The sequence below is a fragment of the Aquarana catesbeiana genome, linkage group LG11 (assembly GCF_042186555.1).
Source record: "Aquarana catesbeiana isolate 2022-GZ linkage group LG11, ASM4218655v1, whole genome shotgun sequence".
Classification (NCBI taxonomy): Eukaryota; Metazoa; Chordata; class Amphibia; order Anura; family Ranidae; genus Aquarana; species Aquarana catesbeiana.
The window spans coordinates 104,309,675-104,336,899 of record NC_133334.1 but is presented as its reverse complement, the minus strand read 5'-3'; the positions used below and the strand labels follow the sequence as shown (position 1 = coordinate 104,336,899).

The 27,225-nt window shown below is 42.0% G+C and overlaps 1 protein-coding gene across 1 annotated transcript in view; it reads right to left on the bottom strand.

Annotated features, from left to right (window-relative positions):
• Nucleotides 1-27,225, bottom strand: part of CD151 (CD151 molecule (Raph blood group)) — an 82,602-nt gene that overhangs the window by 25,380 nt on the left and 29,997 nt on the right. Inside the window, exons 2-3 of the mRNA XM_073604825.1 lie at nucleotides 3,976-4,069; nucleotides 1,910-2,101 (exon numbers count right to left, since the gene is read on the bottom strand). Of these exons, the coding sequence (XP_073460926.1) occupies nucleotides 1,910-2,101; nucleotides 3,976-4,059 (276 nt within the window). The 5' untranslated portion in view covers nucleotides 4,060-4,069. The remainder of the gene's footprint in view (nucleotides 1-1,909; nucleotides 2,102-3,975; nucleotides 4,070-27,225) is intronic.

The following is a 27,225-nucleotide window of genomic DNA, read 5'->3' as shown; positions in this document are numbered from 1 at the left end:
GTACCATTCATATCTGTGCAACTTAAAGTCACAGCGATATTCACAACTTTGGTCCGACTTTCGTGCGACTTGAGGGCCATAGATTTCAATGTAAACCCTCAAAAGTCACACCTGCATGGTATACATGCGACTTGTGTGCAACTTCGTAGAGCACAAGCAATAACATTGGTCAAAGCCAAAGTTGCACAATTTTAAAGTCACGCAATTGTGCATGGACTCCAATGAAATTTTCTAGGACACAGACACAAACCTTAAAAGGGTTTGTAAAAGGTAAATTTTTTTTTTTTTTTTTAAATAACAAACATGTTATACTTACCTTCACTGTGCAGCTCGTTCTGCACAGAGTGGCCCCGAACCTGCTCTTCTGGGGTCCCTCGGCGGCTGTCTCAGCTCCTCCCCGCAATAACTAACCACCTTAATGCGAGCTCCCTTGCATGGTGGTTAGTTATTGCGGGCGCGCTCCCGTGATACAGCCGGCGGCTATAGCCGCTCGCTGTATCACTCAGCCCCGCCCCCGGCGCGCTGCGTCATTGGATGCGATTGACAGCAGCGCGAGCCAATGGCTGCGCTGCTTTCAATCCATCCACTATAGCCAATCAGCGACCAGGCTGATCGGCTGAATGGCGGTCGGGAGCGAGCGGCCGAGTTTTGAGGTGTCAGGTAAGTAAAACGGGGGGGCTGGGGGCGGCGGTATTGTCAAAAGTTTTTTCACCTTAATGCATAGAATGCATTAAGGTGATAAAAATTTATATCTTTACAACCCCTTTAATCAACTGTACCAGCAACAGGAAGGCCGCACACCAAGGAGGAACAGAATATTCTTTGTTTGTTTATTAAAATAGCCAGCAGGAACAAGTTCTATACAGACATGTTTTGCAGTAGACACACCTCTTTAATATTATTTCACATCTCCGTGTGCCACATTCCTGTTGCTGGTATAATTGGTTGCTTTGGTAGAGACATGCCAAGCCAGCACCTGAAATGAAACTGTGGAGTGTGGCGCCTAACATCGCCTGAAGCGGCATGTGAAATATTTGACCTTATATTGTCATACTTACCTGCTCTGTGTAATAGTTTTGCACAGAATAGCCTCTATCCACCTCTTCTCAGGACCTGACTCTTCTCCCCCCCCCACCCCCAAGTGCTCCCATAGCGAGCTGCTTGCTCTGGGGGCACTCGTGCATGCTAACTCCCGAGCCCTGCCCCCAGCTCCCTTGTCATCTGTTCTGATTAAAAGCAGCCAATGGCTCCCACTTCTGTATCTGAGCCAATGAGGAGCGAGAGAACCTTGGCTCTCGTGCATATCGCTGGTACGAGATCAGGCTCCGATATGTATTTAGGGGGGCTGCAGGGGAAGCTGCATGCAGAAGGTTTTTTTACCTTACCAAATGCAGTAAGGAAAAAATAAAAAAATAAAAATAAAAAACTTTTGCCTTTATGACCACTTTAAGTGAGTAGGAAGTGGGTAAATCTCTCTGCCAGGGACATGACAGCAATGAAAACACTTTTCCTTCTTGTTCTTAGAGGAGAAAGAAAAACTTAGAACCTTTGCCAGCTTTCATTACTAGCTGTGGCCTCATTAAAGAGTCTCTACCCACTTTCTGTCCCAGTCACACCTCTGCTACCTAGACAGGAAGTAACTTGATATTTCCCTAGCAGGTCTACACATAACCATTAAACCAAACATAGGTTTCTCCAACCCCGTCCAAAACATTGTCTGGGACTTTTAGATTTGGATTCATGTTATCTACATCACATCATAAATTGTTGTAAAATGTTTACATTTGATTAGAAAATAAAGATACAATAAAAAACAAATCTAATAAGTACAGCACATCTGTTAAAAAAGATGTAGTAAAAGACAAAAAACTAAAATATAAAAAGAAAAAAAAAAAAAAAAAAAACTTACAACTTTCAGCAGGCTCTTCCTCTCCTTAAAAGTTGCACAGCAGCCAAGGATACCAGTAACCATCACAATGGCACCTGCAACGACCAGGATGTACGCTGTGGCAGCATAGGTGCTTGAGGGTAGCAGGCTGATGTAGTCACTTTTCTGGACCAGAGTCCAAACCCCTACAGCCATTACAGCCAGTCCAGCCAGCTGTAAACAGAAGCAGAACAAAATGAAACATGAACAAGAGAGGAATCTGGGCTCTGGATATTATACTTATGGTCACTTATCTGAGAACTTACAGAGCTGGAGGTGGGATGAGCCAAGTATAGGACTTCCGCATCTGCCCCATCCCCGCACATCAGATCTCACCAATAAAAAAAAAAAACTGGCGTTTGTTAGTTTGGTCTGTTTGGGACATATAGCTGCACAGACACACTGTGTCTTATATGACATGCAGTCTTATGAGCGGCTGTGTTCATGCAACCACATTTCCCAATAGACAATAGGACACCAGAACAGGGGTGCACGCAGCACCTGTGCATCCCCGTGCTGGGAAGAGACAGCCCTACACTGTGCACACATTACCCTGAGTGAACGGGGCCTAATGGTCACACATCAGAGCCTATAAAGCCCACAGACATTTTGGCATTTGACAGTTAAATGGCATGGGGCAGGATTCTTGGAGGGGGTGGGGAGGTCCAATGTAAAATCTGAACCTAGAACCCAATGGAGCTCTTTAGGGACCCCCTACAAAAGACAAGGAATGATAGGTTTTATTTAGGGCTGGTATATATTTACACAAGGCAGTGTATCACTTTTAGAGGGCAGTTAACAGGCAACACATCGCCTCCTGACCACCTATTTTAACCCTCAAAAGCCTGTACCACCCTGCACGTAATGGTGTGCATTGCAAGCAGTTACAGGGTGGCCCCATCCACTTAATGAGTCATAAGTTTTAACCAGGCCCTGGGTCTTGCAGAACACAAAGACAGCATCTCTCTCTCTCTCTCTTATATATATATATACACACACATACACAATTTTGCCTTTCATTTACATAACTTTAAATCACTATTGTATTTTATTGCAGAACTAACAATGGCCCCTGTGCAATACACGTGTACTAGGCTGGATGCAGTGGTATCGTCATCCCAGTGTGCAGTCAGTCTATGTGACTGTTGAATGCCAAGAAGCAGCTTTCGTATTACTTATACTGTATGCCAAGTACGGGACATAATGCAATATCCAATTAGGTGATTCTAGTTAACTGGTTCCTGACCAGCCGCCGCAGTTATACTGAGGCAGAATGGCTCCCCTGGGCGAGCAGTCATAGCTGTACGTCGGCTTTTTAAGACGCTGTAGGAGGCATGCGCCCACAGAGTGTCCCCGGAGCCGATTCGAGTGCCCGCAATCGCATGTGACAGAGCGAGAATCGGGATCTGTGTGTGTAAACACACAAATCCTTTTCCTGTCAGGGGAGAGGAGACAGATCGTGTGTTCCTACTAAGGAACACCGATCAGTCTCCTCCCCTAGTCAGTCCCATACCACCCACAGTTATGGAGAACACACCTAGGAGAACACAGTGAACCCCTTGATCGCCCCCTAGTGTTAACCCCTTCCCTGCCAGTGACATTTATACAGTAATCAGTGCTAGCACTGATCGCTGTATAAATGTCACGGGTCCCAAAAATGTGTCAAAAGTGTCCAATTTGTCCACCACAATATCGCAGTCCCGATAAAAAAATTTAAAATAAAATCACTGATCGCCGCCATTACTAGTAAAAAAAAAAAATAATAAAAATGCCATAAATCTATTCCCTAATTTGTAGGTGCTATAACTTTTGCGCAAACCAATCAATACACGCTTATTGCGATTTTTACTAAGAATATGTAGAAGAATACATATTGGCCTAAACTGGAGGGGAAAAAAAAAAAAAAGGGTTTTGTTTGGGTACAGCATCACACGACCACGCAATTGTCAGTTAAAGCGACGCAGCGCCGTATCGCAAAAAAATGGCCTGTCAGGAAGGGGGTAAATTCTTCCAGGGCTGAAGTGGTTAAAGGTCTCATATTGACTTGCCCAGAAAAAGAAGTTGAAGGTGAAGAGAAGGTACTTCAGACATATTGTTCCACAGGTCTCTTTCTTCTCATTGTATTCTCCCATGGTGGCGATTCTGTAACACAAGACAGACATTGTTATCTACACAAAAGTGACACTATATGGAGCACATATCTGCAGAATTACACTACATACTGCATTTACCTAAAATTTAAAGTACACCTGTAACTATCTAGAACTCACTACAAAGCATTATTTGGTTCTTCCAAATTCAACAGCTGGAATAGCTTTTATTCTACCAATACAAGGGCTGCAACTAACGATTATTTTCATAAATCGATTAGTTGGCCGATTATTGTTTAGATTAATCGGTTAATAACCTTAAAAAAAGTGGTGTATAATTTAGTTATTATGTAAAGTTTTTTTTTTTTTTTTTTTTAAAAGGGGCAATTTATTCTTAAATATATCTCTAAGCAGGGGTAAATATAAATAACCAACTATATGGTTAGGGAGCAAACTCTCTAATCCACTCTGAGAATAACAGACAGAAGCGATATACTGTATATACTATTAGGAGGTTGAATGTGGTAAATAGACTCAGAGATCAAAATTTTTTTATATAAAGAAAAAAAAAAGTTAAACTGTTTTGCAGATTTTCAAACAGAACTGTAATGTATTATATGCTGGCCATAGAAAAACAAGGTCTTCCTTAAAAAAAAAAAAAAAAAAAAAAAAGGAAGGTCATTTTAAGAACGTTCGTTCGATTTTCTAATCGTTAGTGGGGTCAAATCGACATTAGTTTTCAACCACAGTGATGGGAAAATTTATAAATAGAAAACTTCTTGGTCAAAGGAATTTTCAGATAGTGTATGTGGTTTTCGTTCAGAAATGACGTTCATTTTAAAACTGAATGTTAAAAGCAAGTGAAAATTTCAAACATTCTTTCATTCAGCGAATGTACAAAGATTTTTCGTATGAATATTCTCGTCTGAAAATTGATCCTTGTGGCCAGCATAAGGCTCGGTACACACCTATGCAGTTTGCTTTTGGTCTGTTTCTGCAGTGAGTTTTGAGATTTGCGCACGTGATTTTGCTGCGATTTGCGTTTTTGCAGTTTTTTTATGCTTTTTATTGGCCAATTTGTTGTTGGGCAGATTAAAAAACAAATTGCTGCAAAACGCACTACATGCTTTTTTGCAGCTTCTCCACTGAAGTATATTGAACCAAAAAAGCCCTTGACACTTTCCAAATACGCAGCAGCTGAAAAAAAAGCATAGATGTGAACGTGTCCCAAAGGAAACCATGTTAAATGATCTGTAGGGCGTTTATGCAAAAAGCACCAAAAAATACATAGGTGTGAACCAGGCCTAAGACATTTAGTAACATAATGGGGTTAAAAAAAAAAAAAAAAAAAAAAAACCTAAAAATTAGCCCTTTATAGTACAAAAAGAGCAAATAATCACTACTACAAGACTGTGGAACAGTGAAAGTAATAATGTACATCACTTACATCAAATAAAATAAATACACCTGGAAGTAGGATATATGGGCATTTTAACTAGGAGTCAGGCATGAAGCTATATGAAGGGTGGAAGGGAGATATTAATCTCTTATACTAAAGTAGTACTAAAAGCTGAGACTTTTCTTTTTATGGAAATGATCATTTTAAATATAATGCACAATACTGGAAAAAGTTTACTTTAAATGTAATTGTATTCCCTTCTATTACCTCCAGTCTATCAGCCTTCACCTTCTCTGGGTTCAGATGCTGATCTTCCCTGAGTCTTTATAAAGTATTTTTTTTTTTTTAGTTAAAAACAAAATGGTTTTGCACAGAGCAGCCTGGATCCATCTCTTCTAGGGTCCCCCACAGACACTTCAGGTCCTCCTGCCTTCAGAATGCCCCAATAGCAAGTTGCAAAGTATAGTATAGGGTGCCCCTATAGCAAGAAAGAACACTTCTACCTTTAGAACCACTCACTTTCTTCCCAGGACTACATGTCCCATGAGGCAATGCTCCTCACACATTCACAAGTTCAGGCACTTACTGACATGTATGGATGGTGTACTGAGCTGCATGTGTGCTGCACTGTAATACCTGATATGTAAACAAATAGCGCATTCTGTATGCAGGCCAGTAATAGATTAATTTCATAGTCGATCAATTAGTTGTTTTGGCCCTAACCAATACCCCTATATTCACGCAAGCTCGTGACGCACATCTTCATGGATGAATGAGACATGATGGTTAAAAAGTGGTCCTAAAGGCTCAAGGTTTTTTATCTTCAAGCATTCTATGCATGAAGGTAAAAAATCTTCTGGGTGCAGCGCCCCCCCCCCCCCCCCCTATACTTATCTGAGCCCCATCTTGATTCAGCATGTGTTTGAGAGCAGCGGCTCTCTGGGTCTCGCTTCCCTCATTGGCTCACACAGAAGCAGGCGCCATTGGGGGCACTCGGCAGGGTGGAGAAGTCAGGACTGCTGGCAGGGTACCCAAAAAGAAGAGGACCTGGGCTGCTCTGTGCAAAACCATTACACAGAGCAGGTAAACATTACATGTTTGTAAAGAATTTTTTTTTTTTTTTTAATCTCTTTAAGGCTGTGTTCACACTAATGCGAATTGGATGCGGGGGTTTCATGTCAGGAGACTGACCAGCTCTCAATGGAGCCAGTTCATACAGTTCTGGGGCGGCTGCGGAGTGGTTTGCAGCCAAAAACGTGGGCCCGATTCGTCCCCGAAACTGAGAACAGGGACGCAGACCCCTGCTGTGAGCCACTCCGCACAGCAGTGTGAACCCAGCCTAAAAGATTTCCCCCTCACCTCCTTTCAACACGAACATTACATGAATATAGGAAGGAAACACATAACCTGTTCAATTTCCTGAATTTCATTGCTCTGATGGAACTTTCTTCCTTGTTACCTGGGCCTGCCCACTACTGGCATCTAAACAATGAAAAATGTTCTAACTCCCCAAATCTTGCAAGGTTTTGCTCTTCAGAAATACTGCATTTAGAATTTTTTATTTTGGTCTCTCCGAGATTTAACAGATTAAAGTGTTTGTTAGGTCAGTCAAATTTATAAATCACTGCCAGCCCCTCTATTAGAGCCTGGCATACCACACTATGCAAGTCATTTCTAAAACTGAGCGTTGTAAATACCTATTTAGAACCATCTTCAGGCCGGTCACGTGACTTGCAGCCGATTTACAGCTCCGATACATGACTTCTGCGGGAGGGGCTGTGATCTCCCTCTGACGTCAGAGGGAGATCACGTTGCCTCCCACAGAAGCCCAAGACTTAGAGAACAAATAGGCATAGTTAAAAAATTTTATGTCACACAATTTTAGTGCAAAAGGTCTAAACGTGATGTTTCTGTAAATTTTAGGAGGGAATTAAAAACAGTCCATGATGGACATATAGATCAAGGGTCTTCAAACTATGGCCCTCCAGTTGTTCAAGAACTACAATTCCCATCATGCCTAGCCATTTCTGTGAATGTCAGTTTTACAATGCCTCATGGGATGTGTAATTCCGCAAGAGCTGGAGGGCCGCAGTTTGAGGATCCCTGATATAGATGATCAAAGTGATATTAAATGAATGTTAACAATGCAATACACAGATGAAGATGTAGACTAAAACAATACACAAACTTCAGCAATTTGATGTTTTAAATTCATGGTGATATTGAGGAGTAATCAGTAGTGGAAAATCATGAAATGTAATGGTTGGAACATGGCACCTGGCACGCCAACAACTGCAGACAATTAGTCAACCTGGCCACTCTCGGAAAGTTTGTATTACAAAGTAACTTTAACCTGGATACAGTCAAACTTGGCAGAAACATGTTACTATATCCAATTAGTGGATTGCTGCATGTGCAGACACTCTTCCTGTGGATCAGTCCCTATAACTTGGAAGAAACGATTTGTCATACTGAGTCATCAGTGAAACACCATCATTCTCCTAAAGTGACTCACACCACTCACCCTCTATCTATTCTAAGAGGACACACAAACAGCAAGCCACACCTCATAGTAATGAGCCGTATTTATAAAGCAGTATGCCATTTGGAGATGCCATAAGTGGGGACTTTGAACACAATCATGTTCATATTTGAATTCAAGTGATTGTAAAGTCTCAATTTTTTTCCCCTATAAAAATAACAAAACATGTTATACTTACCTGCTCTTTTGCAGTGGATTTGCAAAGAGCAGCCCAAATCCTCCTTCTCTGGCCCCTCCCCCAGTTCAGTGCCCCCGCAGCAAGCAGCTTGTTATGGGACACCCAAGCCGAGTCACAGCTTCCTGTGTCCATTCAGACACGGAGCCCCGACCACCTCTCTCCCGATTGGTTAGCCGATTTTGATAGACAGCAGCGGGAGCCAATGGTGCAGTTGCTGTGTCTAAGCCAATCAGAAAGGAGAATCTCGGACGGCTGAGGAATTCGTGGACATCGCTGGACAGGGGGACCTCAGGTAAGTATTGGGGGGGGGGGGGGGGGTAGCACGCAGAAGGCTTTTTAATCTTAATGCAAAGAATGCATTAAAGTTTAAAAAAATATAAAAACCTTCTGCCTTTACAACCCCTTTAATTATTCCCATTACAGTATAATAGGTTATTCTGGTTGCACGATCCCCAAACTAAAGGGCTGATAGTATTTTGTCTCATTTATTTCTCAACAAGTCAAAATGCAGAAACAAATCCAATCAGATCCAAAACAGATGTTATTTGGAGTGGTAAAGAAGAGATCTCTCACAATGCAATTACTTAGAGAACTATGGCCAAAGATATTTTGGCTATACTTCTCCTGTAGGTCAGAGGAGTTCTGCACTTCTGTGACCCACATTCAGCTGTTCCAGGCTCTGGAAAGATCCAGACTTTAGTGTCGGGATCCACCTCAAATGCCTGGACCGGCAACTGGCTCAGTGATTTGCTTAGCCTGAACCAGCCGCTTCCACCCTCTCCACAGCCCAGCACTCCAGTGAGCACTAAAAAGGGGCAAAGCAGAGAGCCGCTGACCGACTGAGAACTGATCAATCAACTGTATTTGATCGCTCAATTCCGAGTCTTGGAAGCAGCAGGGGACAGATGCAGCATTGGATCGATGCTGCATCCACCTAGGCGAGTATGATTTTTTTTCCCCCCCTAAAACCTGAACTTCTCATTTTAAAGTGGTTGTATACCTTTTTTTTTTACTTTTACATACAGGTAAGCCTATAATAAGGACCTGTACGGTTTAGGAGATATTCCCCTCGCAATGAGCCACTGACTGCAGCGGCGCATGCGCACAGGGGATTCTTGGCAGACAGCCCGGCAAACTCCGGAGCTTGCCAGACAGAAGTCTCCCACGCGCATGCACGGGAGTGACGACATCGCGGCTCCGACCACTCACAGCGCCGGAGCCGTGATACCCGGAAGACACGCCGAGGGGAAATGTCAGCTCCCTCGGCGTGGACCGGGTGATATGCCGGCGCCTCGTTCTAAGGTAAGTATCTCATAATGAGCTAGTATGCGGTGCATACTAGCTCATTATGCCTTTTCCCTTGCAGGTGTAAAAAAAAAAAAAAAAAAAAAAAAACAAACAAACAACGGGTATACAACCGCTTTAAGTGAAATGTGACCACAGACTTACTCTATGAACATCAAACAGCAGTAAAACGCATGCACGTGAATAAATGCATAGCACTAGGTTTGACTTCTATCTGCGCCCTCGCTGTCCAGCAACTATAACATTGGAAATTGCAGGCCATTTACCAGTGATATCATACAGCTTGTTCAGCCCCCTTGAGCCATCTAAGTTTTCATCAGCATCAAGGTACAAAAGCATCATTTTCAGGCTTTTTCTTTTGTAAGATGTAGACGGACATGGCAGGGATGGATTTAAGCAGCTCATAGATCATGGGAACTCAACCTGTACCGGGCGGTGACAGGCTCCAATACTTCTAAAAGCAGCTCATTGCAAATAAGTGTCAGAAATCTGAAATCCTCGTACACCATGTGTACTTTTTCTAGGTCGGTGGCTCAAAGTGTTGAAGCCAAAGCATGGCAGCCAAGCAGACGATACTGTCACCAATGGCAGCTTGCATATGTGGTTTTATAAAAGATTACCTAGGTCATGTGCCTTTGCAGACTGTCCCAGGCGTCAACACACCACAGGTCCCACACCCCCCCCCCCCCCATTTCATTTTAAAACAGATATAGTGATGGCCAAACTTCCAGATAAATCGTAATTAAATCATATCAGAGACTATCAAATCTCCATAATCTTTCCTTTACAATTAGTAAGTGAATATTTTGATCAGAAATCATTGAACTCTGGACCTCTCCTGAGGTTCCAAAGGCTGCTAATTGAGTCTTTATAAAAAGAACTAGGTCATTTAAATACATTTATAAGCACCAGGGAAGCTCTACAAAATGACATAATGTAGGTACATGCCTAAATAAGCACACAAGTTTTTGTGATTATGCTTTGATGAGACCAATTACATGTTGATTGTGCTGTAATCAACACACTGATTACAGTATAACCAAGTGCAGTAACTTTTTTTAGTGCTCTATCTTAAAGCTTATCTCTGGGCAAAATTATTAGGATATTAGGATTACTGCTTTTTCAGACAGAATCATTTTTTCTTTGGTCCAATATCTTCTACTAAAAAGGGGCTTTAACTGCAGCATTTTCTAGTCAGAGGACTGGACACTCATGTGTGCTGCACGTACAGCGAGCGACTGTTCCCAGGTGCTGGTGTCAGTATGCGATCCAAACGTTGGGTGGGGAAATTAGGAATTGGACTGTTCTTTCCAGCCGCCTCTGTTCAGCTCTACCCACTGCTGTCCTCATGCTACTCATTGCATAGTGGCCAATGATGGAGATGAACGTTTTAGTTTTAGCATGGACTTCCACTTTAAACACTCAAAAAGTTCTAGTCACAAAGCGAGAGCATCATGAATGGACAGCACAGCATTGGACAGAATGGTGACAGAAGCTGCTAGACCACTTCCAAATGCCACAACCACAAGGAGAGGAGAGATAGAAGAGCAGAATCGGGACCACGGTCATATGATCCAGCACGACTTGGTGTCCTAAGCCCCGCTCGTTCTGGCCCCAAATGACAGCAACACTGGAGCATGTGTTTCAAGTGGACTTTTTTCTCAGCAAACCTGACTGGGCTACCCAACCTGAAGAAATACACCGCCAACAGAAACCAAGCAGAGACAGGGCTGCAGAGGCACTTAGTGCTTGTGGGAGGTCCAAATAAATAACCTCCTACAGGGGGCCAGATGTTACCGAAAAGAAGAGGAACAATAGAAACGTCAAAAAGGTACTAAAATGTAAATTTGCTCAGAAATATTGTAGGAGAATATTTTTCTTGGCATGGTTTAAAAAAAAAAAAAAAAACACGCACATAATACTGTTCCGCAATGATGCTTTATTAAGCATGTGTAATTGATTCACATGTGGAATCACGAAAAGGATGGGAAAGGAATAGAGCAAGAATGTTAAGAAGGCAATACAGGGTTGGAAGGAGAGAAAGAAACACTCCTTCATGGGTGTGCAGGGGTGGGTTCTGTGTCGCTTTTGGCCAATGTTGAGAATTCAGATGAGTAGCAGAACATTGACTATGTAGTCCAGGTAAGACAACTGATCCATCTTTCCTGCCTTCTGCGCCAACAGTCGTTCAAGGTCTCTGATGGAGTCAAGTTCAATGACCCATTCCCCCAGAGTAGGTACAGTGGTCGACTTCCAGTGGCGGGAGGATTACCGCCCTAGCGGTGGCCAGGAAATGCCGGGTACCTGTTTTTGACAGGTACCCTTGCCCACTTCTGGGAGACAGCGCAGTCCCTTGGCAGTTCGGCCCCCTCCTCCTTACTCCACCGTCAGGCCAGTTATAAAGCGCAGCACGCATGCGCAGTAGGTAACTGGCTGTGAAGCCTAAAGGCTTCACTGCCAGTTTCCCTTAGGACGAATAGCGGCAAGAGCACCCGACAACCGATCCGAAAATCATCTGGGGTGCCGACATTGCGGGCTCCTTGAACAGGCAAGTGTCCATATATTAAAAGTCAGTAGCGACAGTATTTGTAGCGGCTGACTTAAAGTGACACTAAAGCTTTGTTTTTTTTTTTAAATAACATATCATACTTACTGTCTCTGTGCAGCTCGTTTTGCAGAGAGTGGCCCCGAACATCCTCTTCTGGGGTCCCTTGGCGGCTCTGATCGCATTAGATGACCCCCTAGGAGAAGCGCTCTCCCGAGGGGGTTACCTTGCAGGCATGCTTCCGAGTCATTCATTCGGCGTCCATAGAAGCTAAATGTATGACTCGGCCCTGGTCATTGTATTTGATTGACAGCAGCAGGAGCCAATGGCTGCGCTGCTATCAATCCATCCAATCAGGACCCGAGACACCGGCTTTTGCTGGGGTGCTTGTCCCCGGGATGAGATAGAGGGGGTACAGGTAAGTAAAATGGGGGCTCGGGGTCTGCAGCATAACAGGAGGTTTTTCACCTCAATGCATTGAGGTGAAAAACCTTGAAGGTTTACAACCCCTTTAAATGGCAAGTTTTCATGTAGTGTTATTTAAGTTGTGTGTAATAAATAAAATAAATATACCGTATTTATCGGCGTATAGCATGCACCCCAAAGTTTAGGAGGGAATGTTAAGGGAAAGAAAAAAAAAAAAAAAAAAAAAAAAAAAAAAAAAAAAAAAAAAACTTACATTTAAATGCCTATCAACACAGCCTTATCAGTGTCAGTGCAGCCCTGTCAGTGCAGCTTCCCCAGTGTCCATTGCAGCCTTGTCAGTGCAGCCTTGCGATCACCGCCGATCTCCACTGATTGTTTGCGATCGCGCCGACATAAACATCCGAGTGTACAGATTTAAATATGGTGCCACGGAGGGACTGGGCGGAGCAGAGATAAACATAGCCGAGTGTACTCGGCTCCGCTCACAGTCACGTCCAGTCCGGCCCTATGACGGACATAACACAGGTCCAATGGCGGGACTGGGCGTGACTGTGAGCGGAGCCGAGTACACTCGGCTATGTGTATCCTAGCTCCGCCCAGTCCCTGCGATCTCGGCGGCGCCGACGACGCCATATTTAAATCTGTACACTCGGATGTGTATGTCGGCACGATCGCAAACAATCAGCGGAGATCGCGTATAACACGCACCCACGATTTACCCCTGATTTTAAGGGGGGGGAGTGCGTTTTATATGCCGATAAATACCTAAAACCCAAAAGTAGTGGAAGATTACCCTTTTGCTAGTTAAAGAGGAACTGTAGTCTGCTCACACAATTTATAGTAAAAACCATTTTCGCCATTCTGAAGCTTCCCTCCAACCACTTTTCATATTTTATATTATACGCCGATTCTGTACTTGCCAAATATGCTGCAGAAATCTCCTTCCACCAAGTCTGACTGCACCCATTTTAACTGTGGGCAGCTGAATCTGCTGCCTGTTCACTTCCTGGATTTACACAGACACATCCAGCTCCTCAGCGGCCCTCTGACTCCTACCTTCCTGGCAATCTCTCTCTCTCTCTCTCTCTCTCTCTCTCTCTCTCTCTCTCTCTCTCTCTCTCTCTCTCTCTCTCTCTCTCTCTCTCTCTCTCTCGAGAGAGAGAGAGAGAGAGAGAGAGAGAGAGAGAGAGAGAGAGAGAGAGAGAGAGAGAGAGAGAGAGAGAGAGAGAGAGAGAGAGAGAGAGAGAGAGAGAGAGAGAGCTGTGCATGATGTCATAAGCCTAGGCTGGGTTCACACTTAATTGGGATGCGGCTCACAGCAGGGGTCCGGTGTGTCCCTGTTCTCCGCTACAGGAATGAATCGGGCTCAAATGAGAAAATATATTAAAAAAAAAAAAAAAAAAACCCACACACAATAAATTGTTCACATAGATGGGAGCACATCCCAAGCAGCATCAGAATATTTTCTACAAACCAAGAGCAACACAAAAGCTATATTCGAGAGCAGGAAAGAGGGAGGATTGCATGTTGAAGGGAGATAAATAGACTGACTGGGAGAAGGTTCTCATGACACAAAATTACTACTTTTCATTTTCATACAGAACACATATTAGACTGAACTGAAATTACTGAGCAGTTCATTACAGTGGGCAGACTATGGTTTACTGATGAACATCTGCAAAAGCTCCCTTATTTTTTTTTTTTTTTTTTTTTTTTTGAAAGCGCTGGTGTAAAAAAAGAAAAAAACGCCCAAAAACTAATAGGATTTTTTCGTCATACTTGCCTGTAAAATCCTTTTCTTGGAGTACATCATGGGACACAGAGTTAGGCTAATATTCATTACTTGCTGGGTTATTATACTCCATCTCCAGGTGAATGGACACTGGTAGACCAAAGGTCTTCAGACAGGAAGTGATCCCCTATATAACCCCTCCCATACAGGAAGCACTTCAGTTTTGTAGCAAGCAGTGAATCCTCAAAAAAAAAAAAAAGGAAGAAGAGGGGAGGGATCTCTGTGTCCCATGATGTACCCAAAGAAAAGGATTTTACTCGCAAGTATGACGAAAAAATCCTATTTTATTTTTCATACATCATGGGACACAGAGTCAGGCTAATATTCATTACCTACTGGGACTCCCCAGAGCAATAGCCTTGAGGGGAGAGAGACACCCTGGCAAACAATAGCCATCAGAACTTACACGGCAGCCCGCAGTACACTGCGACCGAAAGCCGAATCCTCGGCTGCTCAAACATCCACTTGATAACATTTTGTGAGCGTATGCACTGAAGACCAGGTAGCAGCCTTACAAATTTGAGCCACAGATATCTGATGGCGAAACGCTCAGGGAGGTTCCTACACCCCTGGTAGAGTGAGCTCTCACCCTAAAGGGAAGAGCTTTACGTCTCAGACCATAGGCCTGAATGACCAATTGATGGACCCAATTAGCAATAAAAGTTTTGGAAGCTGCCTACCCTTTCTTGGGTCCTTTTGATAAAACAAAAAAGGGAGTCTGATCCTTGGATCTCCACAGATCAAGACAAATAAACCTTGACTGCCCGGACAATGTCCAAAGAATGCAGTCGAAGGAATGCTCCCAAACAGCATACACTGCCTGTTCCAACAGGGGGTGTAGAGGGAAAGCTTGTGTGGCCTGAAAAGGCCTTAGGGATCCCAAAGAGGACTAGGGGGGCTCAGTCACCTCTGCAAGAGGCAACTTAAAAGGCAGAAAGAACCATTTTGGTCAGAGTCAGGATCAAAAGCCTCCGCGACTGAGAGGCAGACATCAACTGGATATCTTCTTGTCCAGAATGCTTGGAAGCAGACTAATTTCCCGGGCCCTCTACAGAGTCCTGAGCTTTAAGCTCTTCCACATCCTCAACCCATTCCTGCTCCAGACTAGGAGGCTCCGGGGAGGGGTATCTGTCACGCTTTCTGCTACCCTGCAGGATGGAGGCAATCATGCCAGCAATCCTGTGCTCTAACCTGGCTAGGGCCGAGGACAGTTCATCCTTAGTGATAAAGGGTGAAGAATCAGCGTTGACTGTAGGCACAATACCAGATAGGCCCAGCGGCTCAGATTGCCCGGAAGCCTCTGGTCTTTCAGGGGATATGACTAGGTTCATCAGGAACTACCGACGATATCGGTGTGCCCTTCCATGTAGTGTTAGTCCCGCTCCTCTTTTTGAAGACATTTACCCGCCACAAAAAGAGAGTACTTGTGTGTAATATTAAAACACCTCAGAAGGAAGACCCTTTAATAGGGCTCCTAAGCCCCTATGTAACAATCCTGCTAAAGCACCTTTAGACTGCCAAGCAACACTTGGTGACTCACGTGACCCGAGTAAGGAAAGAATGAACCGCTGCAAGTGTCTGTTTAGAGCCTGCTCTTGGTCTCACAGCTGCCTTCTGGAAGCACCGCATAATTGGCCCATATAGCTTAAATAAGCTGGGTGTGCGCCGTAAAGTTGTGTGCGTGCGTGCGTGCGCACGTGGTCCTGAACAGGCATGGCTGTATTCGCGTATGACCAGTGTTAATGAAAACATTTTAGTCGACTAAATGAATACTATTTTAGTCGACTAAAATACGACTAAAACTAAAATGGCATTTTAGTCAAAAGACTAAGACTAAAAACGTTTACAACAATTTGATAAAATAACATTCATGGATGGGAAGAATTAACATAATAAAAAAAATGTATACATTACCAGAGATATTATACGTTTTTCAAACAGTTCCACTAGTCCCACCTAAGAAAGTGATGATGGAACTGAGAAAAGCAATGGTGAGCTTTATTTGGGCTCATAAAACCCCTCGGATAAAAAAAGAAAATTTTAATTAGAAAAAAAAAAATAAATAAAATAATATGGAGGTTTAGCATTACCAGATTTTACAAAAGACTAAGACCAAAACTAAATTGAAATTTGACTTAAAAAATTAACACTGGTCTGTAGTGCATGTTCATACCTCAATACCATAAATAATAACATTAGATTTTTCACTCCAGCAGTATAGTTTGGAAATTGTAGAGAAATGTTTAACTAACGCATTACAATTTAATTACATCCATTAGATTTTAGACGACTAACATAAATTTTAGTCGACTAAAATGTACTGGAGATTTAGTAGACTAAAACAATTGCAGAAGACTAAAATGGGACTAAAGCTAAAATGCCATTTTAGTCCTAAGACTAAGACTAAAACTAAATAGAAATTTGCTGCCAAAATTAACACTGCGTATGACAGGAATCCTCGTGCGCCCAGATAAAGGCTACTGCGCATGTGCGGCGAAGCCACGTGCGCCATGCCCGCCAAACAACTGCCAAATCCAGTGGCACTTTTGCGAACGCATGTGCACCAGGGTGAACCAAGGCGAAATGGTGCACCATTGTGCGCTATCATACAGGTAAGAAACAGCAAGACACAAGCAAAAAAGGTACACTTTGCAAACAGCCACAGCTAGCCCAAAACTCCCCTGTATGGTCACTGCACATAGGTGTCCAGCCTCTAGCTAGCTTGACTGATTGTTACAATCACTGAGACACCCTACAATAATAGTAAAGTGGTTTCACTTACCCGTCCAGGAGCAGGGCAGCTTAGAAACTAAGAGCCCAAACTTCACCCATCACGGCAGGTTCCTGTCACTTGAGGACCTTCAAGGACTGGGTACCCTTTTCATGTTTAGGGTCCACTCCCTTGGACCTGTACAGCACCCTGCAGGAATGCCTTAGCGCTGTGGTGTCCATGATTCCACTTCGCAGGGTCCAGTGCCTGGAACCGATCAGTCAATCCCTTGATTCATTTAAGATACGTTTGTGAGACTAGAATTCAGTGAGCTCAAACAAACCATGCCATCCACCTTGCAGACACTGGTAAAAAAAAAAAAAAAACACACTGTATGGGAGGGGTTGTATAGGGGGATCACTTCCTGTCTGAAGACCTTTGGTCTACCAGTGTCCATTCACCTGGAGATAGAGTATAAACCAGTAGGTAATGAATATTAGCCTGACTCTATGTCCCATGATGTGTGAAAAAGAAAGTTGTGGCAATTTGTGTGTCTGAGAATGGAACACAAGATCCATAGTAAACCAATACATGTATCTCTCTCTTTCAATCAAACTGCCTGAGAACAGGACCGATGTATTATATGCCTGACCATTACCAGATCCCACAGACACCATGGTACTTCTCTCCTTTCCTAGTAGGGCTGAGGAAAAGTAGTATTCACCACCATCGTCCCATTAAAAGTGCATGTAAACCCAATCACTAAAAATCTCATTAACGCTTTAAAGGGGCAATGCCATTTTCCCTCCAAAATATAGCAAATAAAAACTATATTATATATATATATATATATATATATATATATATATATATATATATATATATATATATATATATATATATATATATATATATATATATATATAGTTAGTGTGTGTATAATATCTCTATCTTACAAGAGCAATGTTGTAACTCAAGGTTATTAAAAATTACTTTTTTTTCCCCCAATCTATAGTGCTGTAAAAATCAATGCAATATGGCAACCTGGAGGCCTGCTGTATACAGTTGGTGCACACAACTTCCGAGAAAAGTGATTTCTCACATGGGTGAAGAATTCTGCACAAAGATAAGGTTTTAGGCATCTTCTGCAACAAAAATGTTCATTTTGGTGAGATATTCCTTAAGGGTTAATCACTACTCAAGAGAAGCAAACACTACAATTTTTCAATCAGAACACTAAAAAGCACTCTGCATGGATTTTAACAAAATTTGTTGCAAAGTACATTGCGCTCACAGAGGAAAGGTTTTTTTCTCAAACAAAAGTCGAGTTACTCTTTAAAATTACATGATAACGTAAGGTCAATGGTCTTCAAAAAAATATCTAAATCTACAGCTTTTCAAGAAAGAATACCTGGAGATCCTGCCATAAGGGTCCTTGCTAAAGCACTTCCTATTATATGGTGATAACACTCTGCCCCTGCTATATCACCCTGTCATATGGGCTTCCAACAGAGGCTACAAGTGGCCATTTCAAAATATTCTGCAGGGATGGCCCCATTACAATTCGGAAGTCAAACCTTGAGAAATGTGATGCAGCAATCGCTAAATATCCTACATCTAGACAGAGGGTGACTTCAATGAGAATGTATCCCAATACAAAAAAAACCACGGCCCTCCACAGTGTATACTTTAGTATGCCCCATATGAACAAGGCCTTTAAAAGTGGAGCTTCATCCAAATGGGGAAGCTCCGCTTATCTGCAGACTCCTCCCCTGCCACATGTGTTCACTGTGGCAAACTGAGCTGGAAGTTTGCCTGCCTGCCCCCCCCCCGGATCAACTTTACCTATAAATGTTAGTACCCAGTTATATTATGTATAATTTAGGAAAGATTCCAGGCCTTTCTTAAAGCAATCTACTGAGCTTGTCAGAACCACCTCTGGGAGGAGTCTATTCCACATTTTCACAGCACTTATGCTATGTACACCTGATAGGATTTTCCGACAACAAAATTTATTTCCGACGGATGTTGGCTGAAACTTGTCTTAAATACACAAGGTCGCACAAATGTTGTCAGAAATTCCGAATGTCAAGAACACAGTAATGTACAACACGTACGACGAGCCGAGAAAAATTAAGTTCAATAGCCAGTGCGGCTCTTCTGCTTGCTTCCGAGCATGCGTGGAATTTTGTGCGTCGGAACTGTGTACACACGATCGGAATTTCCGACAGCTCTCAAATTTTTGTTGTCGGAAATTCCGACAAATGTCCGATGAAGCCTACACATGGCCCGAATTTCCAAAAACAAACTCACATCGAACATTTGCTGTTGGAAATTCTGATCGTCTGTACACGGCATTACTGTGTAGAAACCTTTCCGAATTTGGAGATGAAATCTCTTTTCCCCTAGGCGTAAAGAGTGCCCTCTTGTCCTCTGTGTTGACCATAAAGTGAATAAACACCAAGTTCACTTATATATTTGTACATGTTGATCATATTCTCCATCAATCTCCTCTTCTCAAGAGAGAATAAATTCAGTTCCTCCAATCTTTCCTCATAGCCAAAAGTTCCTCCATGCCTTTTATCAGTTTGGTTGCCTTTCTCTGCACCAGTTTCCCAATATCCTTTTTGTGAACTGGTGCCCAAAATAGAACTGCATATCCCAGATGAGGTCTTACTAATGATTTGTACAGGGGGCAAAATGATATCTCTCTCTGGAGTCCATACCTCTCTTAATACAAGAAAGGACTTTGCTTGCTTTGGAAACCGCAGCTTGGCATTGCATGCTATTATAGGAAATAAATCGTGTAAACCAATAAAACATACATATGTACAAAATAATTCATAAAAAAGACAAATATATATATATGCATTGCTTCTATAATATCCATAAACTCAATAAAGTGACTAAAAAGTATTGAAATAAAATCCCAGTGTTGTCACTATGAATCCAAATGTGCAGCTGCAATAAAGTACCTTGGACTTCCCCATGGTTGAACCCCAGGATCACTTTTAAAAAGGAGGTATTGCCATATGTCCAATTCTAAGGGCTGCATCCATTGCAGAGAGATCCCCAAAGATAAGTGGAGGCACAAGGATCCCCTAGGAGATTTATCTACACCCAATGATGTTTACCTTACAGCAGTAATGTGAGAGGCTTGTGAGCACTGAGGTTGTCAATTACCCTAGAAGAAGAGACACCAATACCTTTTATTCATTTTTTGGAATGTGGAAGAATTAGGGCAATTTATTGCAGCTGCACACTTGGATTCATAGGGACAACACTGGGACTTTTATTTCAATACTTTAGTCACTTTGAGTTTATGGATATTAGAGAAGCAATGCATATATATTTGTCTTTATGAATTATTTTGTACACATGTTATTGCATAGGTCATTGGTGGCGAACCTTGGCACCCCAGATGTTTTGGAACTACATTTCCCATGATGCTCACCTACACTTCAGAGTGCATGAGCATCATGGGAAATGTAGTTCCAAAACATCTTTGGTGCCAAGGTCCGCCATCACTAGTATAGGTTTACACGATTTATTTCCTATATTGACAGCGCAATACCATTACTCACACACACCTTTTAGCCACAGATTTGCTTATCGGTGTTTGCGGCAGTCATATTAATCATTTTATTATTTTATATGTGATAGCACTTGGTTTATGAGATTATAGGATGTGATGAGTTCTTGCATTTTATGCAACAAATGATTTTTAAGGTTTCTCCAACTGAATTGAATGGGATATGCTGCAAGTCAAAAATCCAAAATGGAAATATCTTTGTAAGATTACAACTTTAATGCCATTACACACTATACTCTGAGTATTTAACTCACACTATATGCCTTCCAAGTAAAAATGCGCCCAACATAAGTTAACAATGCAGCCATCTTTCAATACTGATTTCTGTATTAGACTGTAAAGTCCTAAAATATCCTGAAAGGAGGGGAGTACGACTCGAGTGGGCTTATTTTTAAGCTCTCAGATAGAGACGGTCTTTCATTTTGTGTGACTGGGGGATGTGGTTGACTAAAGGGTAAATATTGTCACACAGTCTATATCCCCCACCCTCCCATTCCTGACATTTAATGCCACCAAGAAACATTGTGCGCTTCTAGTGGGTGTGAACATTCCTGAAAGAGCGACACTGGCTGTGCTTGTTCTAGGACGCTGGCAGAAAAAGCAAACAGGGAACAGGTTATAGTAAAAGACGAGGGACAATAAAGGGGACCTGGCTGAAACTTAACAGCTGGTAGATTTTAAGGCTGCCAACCTGAAATACATCACAGCACTGAAGGTGACCAATACAAAGAACCACATAGCAATGACAGGGTAGTAGGATATCAAAACGTAAACCTTAATCCCAGCTATGGATATTTTTACATAGTTTCATTGGTCCATCTTGGACATGGCGAGGCTGGAATGGCAACCTTGCATTCATGCGGCTGGCTCTGCCAAGTGACATTGGCCCTGCAACTATGCAGGCACCAACAATTGGGAGGTTAGCGCAAGTAATCCCTAGCTTTTTCTTGGTTGAGAAATGCTGCTCTAGAAGCTAGCAATCACTGTAGTTGACACTGCTACAACAGTGATCTCCACTAGCTTCCAGGTCCCGCGTTGAGCGGTTGCTGCATTCGTAGCCTCCCTGGCGGTTTTCCCGAGTGTGGCTCGGGGTTAAAATTCAGTACCATTAGCGGTAACCCCGAGCCACACTCGGGATTACATCGCAGGATCCTGGTGCCTCCTTACTTACCTTGTCCCCGGGATCCTGCGATGTCCCCCGCAGTGTCCGAGGGCTCCGTCCTCCTCCGAAGCCTCTCCTTGCCAGGCTCCGTTCCCTGCGAGCGTCGCGACGCACAGGGGCGGAGCCTGGCGGCAAATTAAAAAAAAAAAAAGGAAAAATCATAACACATACAGTACTGTAATCTTACAGATTACAGTACTGTATGAAATGATTTCACATCCCTTTTGTCCCCAGTGCTTTGGCCCATGCCCTGCATGCAGTTTTACATGATATACACTGTGCTTTCTGCCTGGAAACTGGAGATTGTCCATAGCAACCAAAAAGTGTCCCTTTATATCAAAAGTGGCTTTAGACCAGCTAGAAAACAGTGATAGTAAATTAGAACACTTGCAGAATTGAGCGATAGTGAATTGTGGGAAAATTTATTTTATTACTATTTTTAAAAAAAAATTTTTATTATTTATTTTTATTTATTATATTATAATTTATGTTTTTGTGTTTCAAACTTTATCATACCCGGGATATCTACTAGACTCTGGTTTGGACAGATTTAAGTGTGTTATTGTTAAGATTTACAGACCTACAATATAAAACGCCAAATTTCCATGCAAAATAATTGTACCGCTTTCAGCACCTAAAATCCGAAATAATCATACCGCCAGGGAGGTTAACACAGGAGGTCGGTAGCTCAGCACTGGTGATATTCCGTGATCGCTTTCCATTTTCTCCCTTCATGCAAAGCATTCTCTGATTGGAGGAAGTGGAGAGGCGGGGGTGGTAAAAGTTACTGTGTAAATGCCTCCCCAGGGAAATAACTAGCTACGCAGTAATACACAAGACCCTAGGTTTTTTGGGTCCTCAGGGAAAAAACTACAAGGCCACAGCTACCATAACCAGCTTAAGTCAATCTGGCATGGAAAAACAAAAGCAAAAAAGGGCCTGTGTTTCTGGGCCTTGAGCTTGTGTCAATGGACAAATACAACTTCCTCCATCTGCATTCTGCTTGCATTTACAGGAAAAAAGCATGGACTTTATAAAAAGGAAGAAACAAAAACACACACACGATGCTGTAGCTGTCCCATGCCGGCTCGAAAACTGAAAACTGAGCAATCAAATGACAGCCAAACACCCAGTGCTTGGACTGCTCTGAGCCACCATTCTCTTCAGACACCATTCTCTGCCCCTTTAGCACCCACTAGAGTGGTGGGCTGGTAAGGGTGTGGCCATGGCTGACTCCAGCTCCCAGGCATGTGCTCAAATGCAGAGGCAGCTGGGTGGATCCTGACAATATGAGGTTTGACATGTTTGGTATCTATTTACTTAAAACACAACCTCATCTTTTATATAAATCTGAGTGTATTTTTTTAATTCTGGCAGTGAAAATTATAGTTAGGCATCTTACCTGTGCATGGATGTTCAGCATGGCAATAGTTCAAATTATATTTAGAAGAAAGATTCAAGTTATTTTTGGCTGCCTAGTCTGTAAACTGGGTTCAATTTTAAAATTTACTTATTTACTTTTTCCAAAATTATTTTTATTGCATTTTAACAAGAAATTTAACAACAGTCGAACCATCAAATTGGTGCATATAAAAATTACATGACATAGAAAATAATTACACAGCCAGTAGGCCATGCAGGACAAATTTTAATATTTACTTCAAAAGCATGATGTCCCTAGTCATCCCATGTAGATTTATTTAACCTTTTCAGGCTGGCGCCTCCTGGCCTTTTAAAAGGATTATGATGCCAGAAGGAGGGGTTTAAGAGCATGTGACTGCTGTGATTTCGGATCACGTGACAGCCAAACTCCCGATCGCAAGCAGCAATCAGGAGCTTTTGGTTAGGCGCCAGTAACTGTGTGGGAAGCACGCACCCTCTCGCCATAGCTGTTTGGGCAGCAATTCATGCAAATATGCAGCCCTTCGGCGCCAAGAGGCCACCTATTTGCATGCAGCTGGCACCCAAGGGGTTAACTAATAGTAATAAGCTTAAACCAAACATGTTTAGGGACATAAAACATATTTCTGGCTCCTTTTAAAAGATTTTATTTGATTCAGATGAAAATGATGATACCATTTTCAATCGCTTGTTCAAAAACTTTATTTTAAAAAACAAACATTTTTTGCTACTTTGTGCATGGCAGAGTAGCAAGAACACTGGGCTTCCCTATACTAAACCCAGCACTGCCTGCTTGTTTTTGCTTGCTTGGTGAACTGGCAAGTTGAGACGCCAGTCTCTGCCAGAGGGTTGGGTGGCGTGAGCCACCTCCGAGTCATATCAGGTACATAGTGTGATCTCTGTAAAGTACTCCGTAAATTGACAGCTCTATAGAAGTATTTGTAATAAAATTTTAAAAAATCCCAACACGGACTATTAACAGAAAATGCAGAGAAAAGCCTGAAGCTTTCCTCCTGCTGGCTGCAAATGGTAAATATTAAAATGCAATATTTAAATTACACAATTCATGGGACAAATATAGAAGCTCCCACTGCCTACCTCCTTGGGAATATAGGTGTCTGGCTTCAAAATTTGAGGCACTGATCTGAGACAAGCATGCAGAAAATGAACGTAAAATATCTTTAGAACTGAACTGAAAAAAATCCACATTACCAAACGCACCATTTTGAATACATTTAAACTAACAGAAGTTTATCTGGGAATTCTATTTCCCACACACTGATGACTTCAATAATCTTAAAGAAAAATATTGCCACCTACAAGGACTTAAAGCGGTAGTAAGTCGCAGCAAAAAAATAAAAATTGGGACCTGGGCAATCACATACTAAGTACATTATGATAGACTTGTCTGAAAACAACCACTGTAGGTGCTTCCATCTTCATCTGATCTTCCTTCCAGGTTTGCAGGTTGTCGCGGTACGAATGGCCGAGCCACGATGACATCACTCTCACACGTGTGCAGGAGTTGCTGTTTATGGCACAGGGCTCTGAAGGAATGGATATGCCGTGCCTTCAGAGTGTATGCACCAGTGACGTCTCCGGTTACTTCTAAAAAGTAAATATCTCCAAAATAGTGCACGTTTAGGAGATATTTATTGCATCTATTAGATAAGCCTTATTATAGGCAAAAATCAAGCAAGGGAGTTTACTCCCACTTTAAAAGTAGAATTCCGGTCAACTGCTAACTATACCTAAAGCTGCTCCCACCCCCAGTCTAAGCATATCTTAAATTGGCTGACCCGGGGTGAAGTACCTCCTGCACATGCGCATCTCAGAGGACATTCAAAGACATTGCTGGCTAACAGGTACGATCTTTCTCTGGAGGAGAGAGAGTCTCTTCAATGAAAACTTGCCTGTCAGCAATTTTGTCTATAAAACTGGAGTTTAGTTCCACTTTAATAGCACAAAGCGTCTCTGAAATCTACACCGAATTGAATCAGCACGTCTCTGAGCCGGTCTTTAACACTTCACTCTGCTAGATTTACAAAGGTGGAATGTATGGCGGGGTACGATTTTGAAGGCACTTAAAGTTTTACATGGTCTATATGGTAGTAATGGTTTTAGCAGCTCATAGCTTGTTACTGCTCCTTTAAGCTGTACGTAGAATTCTGATCAACTGTGCGTGGCGGCCAGCCAACACTTAAAGATTAACTATAAGTTAGTTTACCCCTAAGGTGTTTGATAAGCAAAAATTCAGACTCTGCAAGGGCCCTTGCTATACATTTCTGATAGTAGATTTTGCTCATCTATAACAAAAGTCGGACTGTGTAGCCAGCTGTGTTACAAACAGTACACTGGTGTGGAGACAGACCATCAGCACTACACATCTTCCAGACTTTTCCACGTACCTCTTTAGGCCACACCCCCTTCCTTTGATGATATGATACGGAAAAGGTTTCCTAAAACTAGGTTACAAAAGTGTGACAGCCCTGCAGAAAAATCCTGACTACATCTGTCTGCTCTCCCGACATTCCGACACCCAACACGCCATGACAAGGCACAGAAATATTACCACAGCAGACGCCAGGCTTGTTTTTAGAATGAAAGTATGCGACTGGGAAATATGTTCGTATCTTCCAATCATAAATCTTTAAATAAAGGCTGGAACCTTGCAATTAACAAAACCGCAAACTTTAATGGATACCAAAAACAAATCATTCACTTATAATCCCATGTGTCTACCTGAACTACACGTATGCATAACTTAAAAAGGACAACTTCACTTTTAACCCCATTCACACCTTAATGTTCTGATGTATTGTGTTAGCGTGCATTTTGTTAAGGCAATTGTATAAACATAGGTAAAAACCATCATAAGCACATATACTTGTTTCTAGCCAATAATACTTGTTTCCAGCATAAGCATAGAGCTGTACCTCTACGCTTCCTCAGGGAAACTCAACATGCATCTAGCTCATTAAAAATTCAAAAAAGACATTTAAAAAAATCACAACAATCTATAGGTGAATTCATAATTGAGAAAATATATTAAATAAACGTGCTCAATTTGATGAAATTGGTGAGGGCGTTACTATATTTTTTCTATGTATCATTGGTTTTGATTATTGCTATTGTAAAATGATGAATTCACATATAGATTGTTGTAATTTTAAATGATGTCTTTTTCAAATTTAATCATAATCTAGATGCATATTGAGTTTCCCTGAAGAAGCGTAGGTAAAGCTCTGCGAAATGCGTTTGATTACTTCTCTATGCTTAAAACAAGTATTATTGGCTTTTAGCCTTGGGTTATTCACACATCTATATGTGCTTATGATGTTTTTACCTATGTTTATACAATTAAAATTTAAACGAATTTTGCTTTTTAGTGACAACATCATAACCTTAAAAGTCCCATTTGCTATATGGGAGGGAGCATCTCCTCCCATTTCATTGTTTTTCACTAATTTACATGTCACGATGCAGATATGATATTTTTCCCTGGAACTGGTTAACTATAATTGGAGATACAGCAAGACCTATGTTCTGGTCTGGCAAAGCTCAGCCTTTGCAGAAAGTCCTGGCTGCACCTAGTTTCTACTGCAAATGTGCACTGATCATCTGAGTCCTTTCCATACTCAATTTCAACCTTCAAGCGCTCAAAAGAAATGAGTTTGCCAAGCAGTTGGCATGTGCAGTAGAACATGGACAACATATCCTTCCCCCTATGTAACATGTAAAAATATTGGGGTATGGTTGGAATTGTTTTTGTGGGTTAGGGTTGTGCATGTGTCTTGGCTTATTTTACTGATTTTTTGTTAGGATCACTTCTTTCTTGGCTCATTGCCGCACGTGTTAAAGTGTGTTCAGTGATGTTTAGATCTGGTTAATAAGGATAATGTAGACTTTATCCTGCATTCCATAAAACCAATCTATTATTGTGGAGTATGGAAACATATGGATGGGTATGGTGCACCCGGCTTTATAAATACATAGCAGCTTTATGACCATGTACACCGATCATCGATATGTTAAAGCAGATCTAAATATAAAAAAAAAAAAAAAAAAAAAAAAAAAGGACTAAAAATGACAAGGTGAAGAGGATGGTCAGTGATGTCACACTCTCCACCTCGTCCAATCAAATAATGCCTTGCGT